The sequence below is a fragment of the Nomascus leucogenys genome, chromosome 3 (genome assembly GCF_006542625.1).
Source record: "Nomascus leucogenys isolate Asia chromosome 3, Asia_NLE_v1, whole genome shotgun sequence".
NCBI classification, from domain to species: domain Eukaryota; kingdom Metazoa; phylum Chordata; class Mammalia; order Primates; family Hylobatidae; genus Nomascus; species Nomascus leucogenys.
Genome location: NC_044383.1, coordinates 59,742,780 through 59,756,692, shown reverse-complemented (window position 1 = coordinate 59,756,692; position 13,913 = coordinate 59,742,780). Strand labels below are relative to the sequence as shown.

At 35.6% G+C, this 13,913-nt stretch overlaps 1 protein-coding gene across 5 annotated transcripts in view; it reads right to left on the bottom strand.

Annotated features, from left to right (window-relative positions):
• Positions 1–13,913, bottom strand: part of COL9A1 (collagen type IX alpha 1 chain) — a 100,476-nt gene that overhangs the window by 49,053 nt on the left and 37,510 nt on the right. For all 5 annotated transcript variants that reach the window (XM_030809403.1, XM_030809405.1, XM_030809406.1 and 2 more), the window contains 8 exons: positions 9,917–9,970; positions 9,254–9,289; positions 7,327–7,350; positions 6,917–6,970; positions 5,575–5,628; positions 4,887–4,919; positions 4,064–4,120; positions 1,982–2,035 (listed from right to left, as the gene is read on the bottom strand). In XM_030809403.1, coding sequence (XP_030665263.1) covers positions 1,982–2,035; positions 4,064–4,120; positions 4,887–4,919; positions 5,575–5,628; positions 6,917–6,970; positions 7,327–7,350; positions 9,254–9,289; positions 9,917–9,970 — 366 coding nt within the window. The remainder of the gene's footprint in view (positions 1–1,981; positions 2,036–4,063; positions 4,121–4,886; positions 4,920–5,574; positions 5,629–6,916; positions 6,971–7,326; positions 7,351–9,253; positions 9,290–9,916; positions 9,971–13,913) is intronic.

The following is a 13,913-nucleotide window of genomic DNA, read 5'->3' as shown; positions in this document are numbered from 1 at the left end:
ATTATCATTCCACTATGATTTTTGCATGAGTATTGACCTGCTGTATGATGTTACAAATACCACGACATTTTAATTATTGAACTTTTACTATTCATTCCTATATTCATACACAGTTTTAAAGATCTTCATTAACTAATTTGTAGGGTAAAATTCAAGGCAAATTTGTGAATTTGAATCCAAACTTCAGGCCTCCAAGCTCTTACCATTCTGTTTTCAGTTTCAGTTCAGTCTGTCTGCTCACCTTTCAAGGTTCATTCTGCAATGAGCTATGGCCATCCTATTGATTTTCAAAGATATCACTTACACTTTTAAGTGACACTAAAATGTAAAATAAATTAAAGAAATTTTCAACAACTTTCAAAGTAAATTTTGGCCAAATACTTGACATGCCAAAAAACGTGTAAGTTTTCCACTGAACATCAAACCAAATTTGCGAATCTGGATAATTAGCTTGTTTAAATATTAAAAAGACTAGTTTCATGGGAAAAGTGGAGAGGTGTCTGGATTAACAGCTGCATCTCCAAATCCTGTGGTATGGGGGAGTGAAAATTCCCCAAAGGAAAGCATTATGAAAAGAAGGAGAAAGGGATACAAACATCAAAAATAACAGAAGTCTACTACATCTGCCTTACTGCATGGAATACCTCATGAATATCTTTTGATGTAATTTAATATTCGTACACACTTGTTTTTTGTAGTTAACTAATACTCTATTATTATATGGCTATGACATATTTAATGTAGTCCCCTGTGCTCGGACTTTTTTTTTTTTTTTGGCTTCTGTGCCCCCAGTGCTCAGAATAACCCTAGCACATAGCAGGTACTTTATATTTGTCAAAACTTTTAATGACAATTTTTGAGATTCAATGGAAGAATGATCATACACAGAAATTTCCAAAGCACTCGGGTTTTTTTCCTATTTTCTCCAATTTGATGTTAGGAACCCAGTTGTTATATTTCAGATAAATAAAATGCCTTAACTGTCACAGCCTATGTAATAAAAGACTTTTAAAATAAATGTCCAAATGTAATAGGGTGCAGAAAATTGGTCTGTTTATCCTGATTATTTGAGGCTATTTAACAGACTGATTTTTAGCTAAGAAGTTCAAGGGTATTCATGCCTGAAGACTGATAAATTGTCTCTCGAGTTTTTGACTTCCAAAGAAAAGACTAATCTTCTGTCACTACCCAATAAAGGGGTAGAAGGACATAGTCAACAAAGTCAAGAGGGCCTGCGTTAATAAGAACAACTTGACTTTGTAAAATATTATCAAATTTACCAAGACAAAACCTACTATGCAGGAAGTCAAATTCTTAGGTACTTAAAGATGACTTACACTAGTGGATGAAAAAAGGGCAAATAGGTTACCTTGCTTTAAATCCCAGCCTTGGTTTTTCTGCAGGCCATGCCAGCTGCAATGCAAATTGTGCTGTGGATTCTATTTCTATCCAGATAATAACATAAGTTATTACTAACCTCCAGCTTACTCAGAATCTAGGTTATATTGAAATGAGGTCAGAAATAAATAGATAAATTGTTTCAGAACTTGAGATGAGAAGCTGTAAGCCAATTACCAACTTCTCTGTCTGCTAGTCTCAGCAACACTTGTCATAAAATTTTACAAATGTCATAAAATTTTGTCTGGTGAAGTGGAACAACTATCTGAATAATGTTGGACTATCATAGCATCAAGGAAAAAAGCTGAGTGTGATTGATTTGAAAAGAAAAGAAAAGGTAGTGACAGAAAAAAATGAAAATGTCTGGTGCCTTATTTGTAAGTGTTTTTTTGTAAATGAACAACTTTAGAATATGATATTTAGTCAAATATTGATGCATCTGCTTAGAATTTACCAATTATTATTTGAAAAAGAAGGGTAAAATATCATGGTTCATTATTTCCTATAATTCCTAATTTCTTATAAAGAAAGTGACCAATAATTCCTAATCACAATTTATCCACTAAATACCCATTTTCCTTACCTTGTGTCCTTGTCTTCCTGGTTCACCAATTTCTCCTTTAGCCCCTTTATGACCCTAACAAATGCAAAATAAATAATTGTCCTGAGTTTGGTACAGAAAGTGATCAGAAGGCTCATAAAGTGATCCTGCTTCCCTAAATCAGTGCCAATGTATTACTAAGAAATGGATTATGTCACAAAGAAAATTAGTGCCTTAAATGACCTTAACAGCACCTTGACTGCCATATATAATTAATATCAGTTTTACTTAATAGAAAAACACTGCTCTAGAATAACACACTTCATTACCTAGTTCAGCAATGTGATTCATTGATACTTGCCTGCTATTTCCTAGATCCCTATTCCCTATTTCTCCAACTTCCTCACACGGGTTAGGAGCATTAAGTCTTCTCTAGTTCCGGTAACTTAACCTTTCAGAAGTGACAGCCTTGACCAAGCTCAGCTGGCTATCCCCTGCCCTCTGAAGGCTGCTCTGAAAACCCTTCGGCCTCCTCCATTCCCACCTCCTTTGTAAGGGGACTTTCTCGGATGCACAACTTTCTGCCTCTTTCTCTGTACATTTGTTGTTGTTGTTGTTTGGTTGGTTTTCTTTTTTCTTTTTTTTTTTTTTTTTGAGATGGAGCTTCACTCTTGTTGCTCAGGCTGGAGTGCAATGGCACGACCTCTGCTCACCGCAACCTCCACCTCCTGGGTTCAAGCAATTCTCTTGTCTCAGCCTCCCGAGTAGCTGGAATTACAGGCGTGTGCCACTATGCCCAGCTAATTCTATATTTTTACTAGAGACATGGTCTCTCCATGTTGGTCAGGCTGGTCTCGAACTCCCAACCACAGGTAATCTGCCCGCCTCGGCCTCCCAAAGTGCTGGGATTACAGGCGTGAGCCACCGCGCCCCGCCTACTGTGTACAATTTTTAAGTGCAAAGGGAAAGCAATAAAGGGCAGTGGGTGAAAGCCGCATTGCATGAAAAGAAGATCCCTATCTTTTCTTGTCAGGCCACCTGTCCTAAGCATGTGTGTGCTTTGTAACAGGAGACAAAACTGTGAGACAAGCGTTTCAAAATGAAAACTGTCGGAACGTTCACCCCTCAAAGAAATCTTTTTGAAAAGTAGGACGCCAGTCCAGGCTGAATCTTCTGTAGTTGAGGGAACCACCAAAACTACCCTTAGAAAAACCCTAATGGAAAATCAGTGCCTTTGGGCCTTTCAGATCACAGCAGAGCTCCACTGGTCTGGAATGTCTCAAAATCACTTTAGACTCAGAGACTAGAGAGAGAGAAAGCTATTTATCCCCAGAATTTAGTATTTATTTTTTGTTTGTATGGAAAATTTTCAAGTAATTTTGGTGGCAGACAGAGAAAAATACTTTGGGGAAGTCTCTTTTCCTGACTATTTTGCACAGTTCTTCAAAGTTTTTTTAACTAAAAGTTTTCAGATACATTATGTACACAACCCCCTCCAACTGCCCCCACCACTCACTATCTCCCTTAATAAGAAGCACTTTTTTTTTTTTTTTTTTTTTTGAGACAAAGCCTCGCTCCACCACCCAGGCTGGACTGCAGTGGCACAATCATAGCTCATTGCAAACTTGACTTCTCGAGCTCAAGTGATCCTCCCACCTCAGCCTCCCGAGTAGCTAGGACTACAAGTGCACGCCACCATGCCTAGCTAATTTTTTATTTTTTGTAAAGACAGGAGTCTCCCTCTGTTGTCCAGGCTGGTCTCAAACTCCTGGGTTTAAGCAATCCTCCCACCTTGGCCACCCAAAGTTCTAGGATTACAGGCATGAACCACTACACTCAGCCAGGAAGCAAACTTATGAATCTTAATTTGGTGTTCTAAAGTCTCTCAATCCAATGTATTTTATTGGTATTTCTTCCCTGAACTAGAAAGCCATCCTATGATTAAACATCCATGTCTTGGTAGGAATACATGTCAAGGGCAGCTGGAATTGCTAGGACTGAATAAGCACTACTTGCCTGATCCATCCAAGTGGGGTCTCTGCACCAGGAAGGCTAATGCTTAAAGTAAAGGCTCTATTTTATCTGCAGATAATACTCTTAAAATACTGGAAGTTATTCTCTTACCCTCATGCCTGGTAGGCCTGGATATCCTGAGCGACCTGGTGGACAGGCACTGGGACACTGCCAGGGAGAGAGGGAACAAAGAGAAAGAAAGACAGATGGAGTGCATAAACTAGGACCCCCACTTTGTGACAAAGTCTTTTTTTAAGGGATTCCAGTTACAGAACTCCATTGCAATAATATTCATTGAATAATTCTAAATACCCCTTTCCTTTTTATTATTATTATTTCACATTTAAAGCCAGAAATATTTCTAGCTAACAGAAAAGTGTAGAGAATATAATACCCTCCCCCATGAATATACCATCCAGATTTAATAAAAGTTAATATTTTGCAATATTTATTTCAAATCTATTAAAGAAAATACGTTTACAGATAACCTATTGTACCATGACAGGATTCATTTCCCCTTCCCATTCCACTGGACTAGCCCCATCCTGTGGTTCATGTCTCCAATCAAATGGGCCAACATTGCATTTAGTGCACGTTACCACCATCACTGGACTGTTAATCTATGAGTAAAACGAATCCTAGAGGAAGTTATTTGAATTCTATCTCTTTAAAACCTGGACACTCTAGTGAAAAGCATGTCTTAGTCATAAAGTAAAAAGATTATAGAAGAACAAAGGTACATCCATAATGAAAAATTATTAGTCTGAGTAGATGCAAGCCACTAGTCCATTAGTGTTACAGACTGCTCTGCCATCTGAGTGAAAGGAAAACACGGACACAAAATATTTCAGGGAAATCTTTTAAAGAAAAGTCATCTGCAGACTATATGGACTTTGAATTAAAACTGTATTTTGTTCAAAGGAAAGCATCTTACCAATGGATCGCCATCATGAAAGCCAATTGTTCCCTAAAGTAAATAAAATATTAAGGTTCAGAATACAATTAAATAATGAATTCAAACATACTAATAATAGAACACTCATCAGGCAAGAATATAAAATATATTTGTTTAATAAAATAGAAGAAACAAATAGGAGCAGATAATATGCTAATATTCTAAAATCCTGACTCATGGGCATGTTCTCTTTGGAGAGCCATGAATTGCAGTAGATTATTTTGGAAGACATTGAAGGGAAATGAAATAACAGGCAAAATAGAAAATGTGGGGAACTCTGAATTACAAATAAAAATATAAATTATCTTCTATTTAAACTCATATTCTTTAAATTTTTCTTACTGTGAAAACCTTTGTAAAAACTAGTTCATTTGAAAATGCTTCATTTATGTATCTAAGTTTTGAGCATTTGAGACATAACAACTGTCAAAAGACTTCAAAAGTAATGAGTAAGATACGCCCTACAAAAACCACCTTTTAAATTATTGTGATTCCTCTATTTCTTGCCCTAAAAAGAACCATGCCCTGGGTGCATGAAAAAATTGATAGCCATTTTGGAAATTTGGGACAATGACTCAATTAATAGGAACTTCCATTTTGGGTTCTCAGATTTTTTTCAACCCTAACTCTCAGACACAAAGATAAATTCAAGCTGCAAATAACTTACACTGGGTCCTGGGGGACCAGGGGGGCCAGGTGGTCCTCTTCTCCCAGGGTCACCCTAAGTTGTTTGAAAATTGTGACAGAGTGGTTATACATGTGTCAAAACACAGTACATAAAACCAGTGAGGCATAAGAATGGTATTACTGGAAACCCCCACCGAGCTCAGCCATGCATAGACCTGCCACCAAAATCGATGGGTGGCCTGTAATCCAATTAGTTCTACAAAATGAGAGTAATAAAGGCATCCCAGTCTCACCGAGGTAATAAAACGAGTCAGAGAGAAGCTAGGGGAAAAAGCAAAGCCAATTCTTCTCTATAGGACAAACATTGTATCTACTCTGAAAACAAATTGGAAACACTACTTATTTTTCTAGTTGATTTACAGGGGACCCAGAGCAACCTATACTGCTAGTGCCATCCTGCTAACCAGTGCAAAAGAAGGCTTGCACTCAGTCTGAAGCTGTGAAATGGAAGGTTAATCTCTGCAGTGCCTGCCTGACTCTTGCAAGTGCTGTTCACCCACAATCTATCACTTGGTCTGTCACTGCACCTCTTGCAATGGGTCAGAAAATCAAAGAAAGCTACATCAAAGTAAACCGTTCAGATGAAAATGGGTTCCAATTACTCTTAACATCCAATGTTTACTCTTGGCACATTTTCCTTCTTGATGTTCTGCCATAAAGAGTTGGAAGCACCTCACAATTATTTTAACTTTATAATCATTTCATATTCATTCATTTGTTCACTAAATAAATTTGCAAACAGTAAGCACATGTAGAGGAACAAACAAGGTATACGATACATGGCTCCTTCCCACAGTGAGTTTACAATTACCCACCTTCACATAACATCACTATGTCAATGTTTTTGAAATGTTCACTTAATATCAATATGAAGCATTTTATATGGGACGTTTTTATGAAGGCCAGCTCTTTAATGTTAAAAGTTAAATTTTGTTGGCTGAATTATAATTTAATGATCCTAACATAAATATACATGGTAATAACTTTAGGCTATTCACTTTTATTTCGTGCAGAGAGCCTAATACAAAAGCCACTAGACTCCAGTCCTGGCTGAGAGTCTGTAAAATGAGGACGACACTCTCTTACTTGACAATCTGGAAGTTGGGAAGAAAAGTTTAGCTGAAAAATTTAGGAAAAAGTTAAAATCACTCTGCAAAAATTATTATTATTCGTGGTTCATATCAATATTATAAACTGGAACGAAATTCATCTGCCATGTTTTGGTTTGCAAGTGGAAATGTACAGTTAGGGTAATTTGCTTTCCCAAGTAACATCTTCAATTAAATCAGCAAAGGTCTATCAAAGTGCACTGTGGTACTCACAGCAGGCCCTACACGGCCAAGCTCTCCAGGGAGTCCTGCTGTCCCAGGAGGACCCTGAAGTCAACAAATCAAAGCAAATGGTCATTTATGAATATTTTTACAATCTATAATACATGATATCAAATATGATAAATAATAGAATTACATTTCTGTATCAGCTTTGGTTTCCAATGACACAATAACTCATTTGAACAAACTTTAATTACTTAAGATAAAGCAGAAATTTCCTAAATTAATAAATACTTTGTTTAGCAGAATAAGGGTGTTATCCTTAGTAGCCACCTAAGATCTTGTAGGTAGAACACTATAAACACCACTGAGTAGACCGTTAGTAGGAGAATAAGGTGGGGATTTGAGAAATAGGACATTTTTATAGACTGTGTAAAAATAAATGGTGAAGTGATACTTACAGGGGGTCCAGGAATACCACGGCCCTAAAAGAGTACAATAAAAATGTTTATAGCTTGAGGTTTATACTTAGTATAAATATGAATGCAGACATAACTCAGTTAAAATAAACCATAAACTCTATTACTAAAAATGATGCTCATTCTAAAGAAAGCACTGAATAAAGAAAAGCAAACACGGCTCTGCTTCTAAAGGAAGCAGAAGCTTATTTCAGCTCTTCTAACATTCCTTTGATGTCTACGCTAACTGGGATTTTTCTAAACTTTTTTTTTAAGGAAATCAAAGTAAAGAAGCCTTCCATGCTTGCCCTCAGGAGAACTTACCATAACTCACAAAGAGGTGCATCACAACTGGAGAGTTTACAGATTTTATTCATTTGTAGCATTTTATAGGAAACCTACATTAAAAGCATTCTTGTTTTACAATCTATAATAAATTATGTTTAGAAGTTCCCCAAACAAACATTCAGCACAGAGAGGCAGGGACAAAAAAGGTTCAGAAACACACCTCCCTTTCTAAAGGTTGGGCTATATTTTCAGACACTGAATCCAGTAGATATTGAAAATAAAATGGTGTCACTCCTGAATAACCTACAACGGGACGCTAATTTAATATGTTATATTTGATTTTTAAGATAGTCATTCTATTTTCTTCTTTACATTTATATCTCTTTAGCAACACCAAACTTTACATAATCAAGGATTGAACCACACCTTATTCATCTTCCTAGCCCTAACTCCTAGCACAGGGCCTAGCATGTAACAAAACCTAATAATATGCTTGTTGAAATTAAAGCTGAGTATCAGCTACCTAGATCTCTATTCTCCCTCTTTAATTTCCAAGTTCAATTTTTCCCCCTTGGGATTTCTCATTATTCTTTTCTCTCCCACATTGGCTAGAATGGCTTTTATTCACAGCTGTCTGTGATACGATATTCATGTTAGCTTTTCACTCCAGACTTGCTTTTCTAAAATATGCATATGCCAAGCATCCCATGGAATCAATGCACTGATAATGATATTATTATTTCTAATTAGCTGGACAGGCAAAACAAGCAAGAACTTCACATGGACAGTATGTCTTAATAATCGGTGGGATTTTAAAAGGCATTCCTGGAAAAATGACTCCAGTTTGAACACTTTAATACATAGGTCAATTCAGGAAATGTGTTATGCTTGAAAACACCAAAGTAATCAATAAGTTATTTCATTATCAGAAACCTAGATGTTCAACAAATTTCACTAAACAAAAAAAGGCATCTCTATAAAATGTTGAGATTAACAGCTGAGTTGAAAAATATGGGAGAAAGGCCAGCAAGCTGTTCACTTCTGAAAATAGGCTTATAATGGAAAAGTTGACATGCTAAAATATGGCAAAGAAAATAGCACGAATAGGAAAAAGGAAGAAAAAATACAGATTAATGACAGGAGTAAAAGTGGAACAAAGAGCAAAATAGATAGGAAAAGCAGCCTAAGAAACCTGGTCCTCATATATACAAATAACACACACCTGCCACACTGTTCAAATGTAGATAAAGACTAGCCAAGGAATCAGGCAAGTGATAATATCTGATTAGTTGATATTTCATTAGAGATAAAACCAGTTGTGAAGAATGTGGTGTGATACCATGGTCTAAACATTGAATACTTAGATTTGCTGTTGTTGTGCAAGAAGTGTTTTCTATCATTGCAGGTAAAGAGGGAATTGTCTACTGGGAAATACCACCTGCAAATAGAATATGTATTTTCTACTGTACATTCAAACTTCTGTAAAATTTTTCCACTCATAGTAGGAATGCTTACCATACCAGATGTCATCAACTTATTTGTCATGTATATTATGCAGAAAACTGCATCTAAAGATTTCACAATGGCAGAATTTTACCTAAAGATAGGAAATTTTCAATTCTGTAGCTTTACATTTACTTACTGGAAATCCACGCGATCCAGGCACACCAGGTTCTCCCTAAAAATAATAATATTTTCATTGTACTGACCTTTCATAGCATGAATATGCAAATGTGAAAACTGCATAAATATTGAAAGCATTAAAACACCTCATTATGGTGTTTTTTTTTTTTTAATTTCCAACTTTTAAGTTCAGAGGTACATGTGCAGGATGTGCAGGTTTGTTACATAGGTAAACATGTTCCATGGCAGTTTGCTGCACAGATCATCCCATCACCCAGGTATTAAGCCCGGCATCCATTAGCTATTCTTCCTGATGCTCTCCCTCCTCCCACCCCCTATTTTCTGACAGGCCCCTGTGTGTGTTGTTCCCCTCCATGTGTCCATGTGTTCTTTTTATTCAGCTCCCACTTATAAGTGAGAACATGCAGTATTTGATTTTCTGTTCCTGCGTTTGCTGAAAATGATGGCTTCCAGCTCCATCCATGTCCCTGCAAAGGACATGATCTCGTTCCTTTTTATGGCCACATAGTATTCCACATCGTGGTGTTTTTAAACACAATTTTAGTTGAACAAGTGCATTTTAGATGCTTCATAACTTAATGTTAGTTGGCTTGAAAACAGTACAATAAAATTATACTTCAGCATTTTCGTACCAGCAATTAATGCCAGATGGCTAACTTACTTTTTGTCCCTTTGGCCCAACGGAGCCAGGGGATCCATCAGGTCCTGTTAATCCCTAAGAGAGCAAGACAATGATGTTAGAACTATCATAACATCCTTAGGCAAACCACTAAGTAGAAAACTTTCATTTTATTTATTAATCATCTACAGGATGGTTACATATGTATGATGCAAATATTTATAAAGAAATACCTTACTGTAGTCTTACTCAAAAGTAAAGATTAACATAAGATCTGCCTGTTGTGGTTATTTCTTCTTGATAAGTTGTGTCATATTCCTAACTTCCTGCTAACTGCATTGTTTATCACAGTGTTCAATAATTCAGTGTTTTTTGTCTCTGCTTTGGAAAAAAAAATGCAACATAGCAATTACAATGTTGTAATAGCTAAGACTGGTGGGACTTGGTTCAGCCATTTACTCAGGTTTATTTACCTCCTTTACTTAATTTATGAAACAAAAATACTATGTATCTCTCTACAGGACAATAGTCTCTTTCTACATGACAACAATGTCTCGGAAGTCAATGAAATATTTCCTCAATCAGAATTAAACACAAACAATCTAATTATTTCCTTATAGCCACTAACAGCCCCCTAGCCATCTTCTATCAATGACAATTGCTTATCAAAGAATATTAATTCTTAAAGTAGAAACATTTGAAAGCATGCATGTTTCTACATTATGTTTCTTAGTAAAAATAGCTATAATTAAGTATATATGTTCATGTATGCCACTCGGTATGTAAAATTTAAGCCTATTATTATAAACCACATTTATAATTATCATATTTAATACTAAAGCAGTTATTAAATACATATTCTAAACGTTCTCATTTTCCCTACTAGTACTTACTTTATCATCATCCTCAATATAAAACACATATTAAAGAATGATAATATCACATATATACAAGAATTTCCATATTTGGTAAAGATACATTTCTATTTTTAATTTTTTTCTTTGCTCTTTGACACTTTCAGATGCTGTCACTTACAATGTAATCTTGAAATTACACCTTCCTAAAGATAAACATGATATATATGTGTGTACATATACATACATGCCTATATAAGTATCTTATAAACCCTTTCTATTATCAAGATTTTGAAGAAGACCCAAACAATATTAATTGAGAGAGGGATTTCTTGAAAAATATGAAAGCCCTACTTAAAAATGGATCACCAAAATTCATATTTAGTCTGTCATGGTCTGAATAAACATCCATAAAATTCCTTCACATAATTCATATAGAAAACTAGCTCAGTGGCCACCATTTTTACATTTCTCTACATTAATTAATTTTCCTAACAATGTCACAGAGTGAATCAAAGCAAATAGAAAAAAATGAGTTGAAAATGTTAATTACTGGAAATTTACCAAAGAAGAAAATATTAAACACACACAAAAGAACTTTTTACAGACTGCCTTTGATTTTCAATAGCCCTAGCCTAATTACAACACTGTAATTTGGGAACAAACCTCAACATGATTAGTTGGTAAGCACCTATGGTAATGAAATGTTTGCTTTGGCATTTCACAAACAAACTATACATCCAGGAGCACTCTCTGGATGCAGATATGGCATGTAAATTTTATAAACCTCTGGGCATATTCAACTAATTGATCCTCTAATTCCCACTTAAAGCATAAACCCTCCAAGACCAATTCTGGTCAATTTTCATACACACAATCAACTAACACTCTTCAACCTGTGACTGGAATAACTGACAAGATTGGAGGACAGCAACTATAAAGCAGAACCAAGTAAATAGTTGGATAACCTGGAAGCTGTTTTCAGGTTACTTCATATTAAAAACATCCTCCATAAGACATGCTAAATTATGTGAATCACTGGAAAGTTCTTTGAACTAAGTCGAAAATGGATTCTGATGTCAGATGTTACAGTGACACCTGTTATTAAATAACTATGCAGAAAACCATAAGCTCCATGAGGACAAGAATCACATGTCCATTACAGTCCTAACATGCTGCTCTGGCATCTAACCACTCAAGATGTGATTACTGCATACAGTAAGTTTAAGGAGGCCTTCCAGGTGGCAGGATATTACACTTGTTCCTCCACAACATCTTTATATTCAGCTCAAATCCTGATCCTACCACTTAGCAGCTGTGGAATCACGGGCAAGGTCCCTAACTGTACAGTGTCCTACATGCTGTTAATCATTGAGAAAAAGGTCCTACAAACAAACAAACCAAATCTAGGTATTAACAACAGCACTGTGTTTCTTGTCCTTATCACATTTCTTCAATGCCTGAATATTTGCACCTACACTGATCTTTCAGAATAATTTCTTAATAACTCACAATTCTAGTTATAAAGCACCTGCCACAGATAATAGTTGTATACATTCAGAGAATACAAAGCACCTAACCTCTGCCTGTAAAAATTATCACAGTTTAGCTATAATTCTTATACTTTATTCTAATTCCTCTTCTACTTATCTCATATGGATGTTACAACAAAAGAATAAAATACCATTTTTAAAGGTCTCTCTGAGCATGTCAAAACAAATAGTACATATAAAAATATATCTATTAATATAATTGCTGAGAACAGCACAGTTGTCCTAAGGTTAGATCCAAGTTCTGTCTTATCTAATTTTACATGTCCATAAGCCAAAAAAAAAATCAACTTAACCTGAAAAAAGGGCAGATTTGAGTTGAAATATACAGACCACACACAAAACACATATATAATTTTCAAAATCCAGTTTGCAATAAGACCTCCTAATTCTTATTTCAAAGAAATAAAAGAAGAAAACATTACCAGTAGCAGAAAAAAGCGCCTTCATATGAATATTCATACAGACAAACTTCTATACATGATAATATTGAAGTCGACTGTGTTCTGAACTTCATGTTACTGTTTGGCAGAGAAAACCAGTCCTCAATGGAGATTTCCTTCAAGCATTCTGACAGCTCAGCTGGTAGGACTCAAGGCTTACTTCTACAAGCATGACTGCTATGACTCATTTACATTTTCTGCCAAAAATCCATTCAACATAGGATAATGAACACTGAACAGGGTTCCTTTGTGATTCTTTCAACCATCATCCAAATAACCATTTTTTAACATTATCAAAAAAATAAGCCTTGTAATGACCCAAAGAGCAGAAGACGAAATGATTCGAGGTTTAAGGTCCTACCAGCACACTGAGGTTCATCTACCAAGAAAGGATTGTTGAAGCTCTCCTACTTACTTAGCTCCCCTATGGCCAAGGACAAACAAACAGCAAATTCTGACCCAGTTACTGTATTTCATTATTCTCAAAGATATCCATTCTCAATTTAGAATAAAAGATTTTTTTAATGTCAAATCAGTCAAAGAGTGGAATAAGAAAACTTTACAGTTCCAGATGTCTCATGTGGCTTCAATTCAAAAGTCAGGGAATATAAAACATACCAATATTTGTTAAGTAATTATAAAATATCAATTAAAAATGGCTGTTATTATCCATATCATTCTTCTTGATCAGTGACTTAGGTACTAAAAATTCACTATCACTTTGTCTCTCTATTCTCACTATTCTCTCTCATCTATTAAAATCATCACTTGTATTTGCATGAGGCAGAATTGCCTGGGGAGTCTAAAAATCAAGAAATCTGGACTATTTTGCTATCTTAGCTACGAAATAACTCTAGCTCTCTGAGGAAGCCACTTGTCTTCATAATTATTGTTTCCTTATCTATGGAAAGTAATATTAGACCAATCTACTTTCCAGGTTATTGTGGGTTAAAAGAAATGTTTGTGGCAGTGCTTGAGGAAAAAGTTCTATGTAAATGCAAATAGTACAGTTAATTTTTCCTCGAGATCTAGAAAATGCCTAAAATACTGGCAGATACAGGGATTTCCTTTTTTCTCCCCTTTCCTCTCTTTCTCTTTTGCTTTCCTCTCCTGTCTCAGCAGACTAAATGTGCTCATCATTTTCTCCCTGAGGTCAAAGTTCAATAATCTAAGGCAGCTTATTCTTTTATGT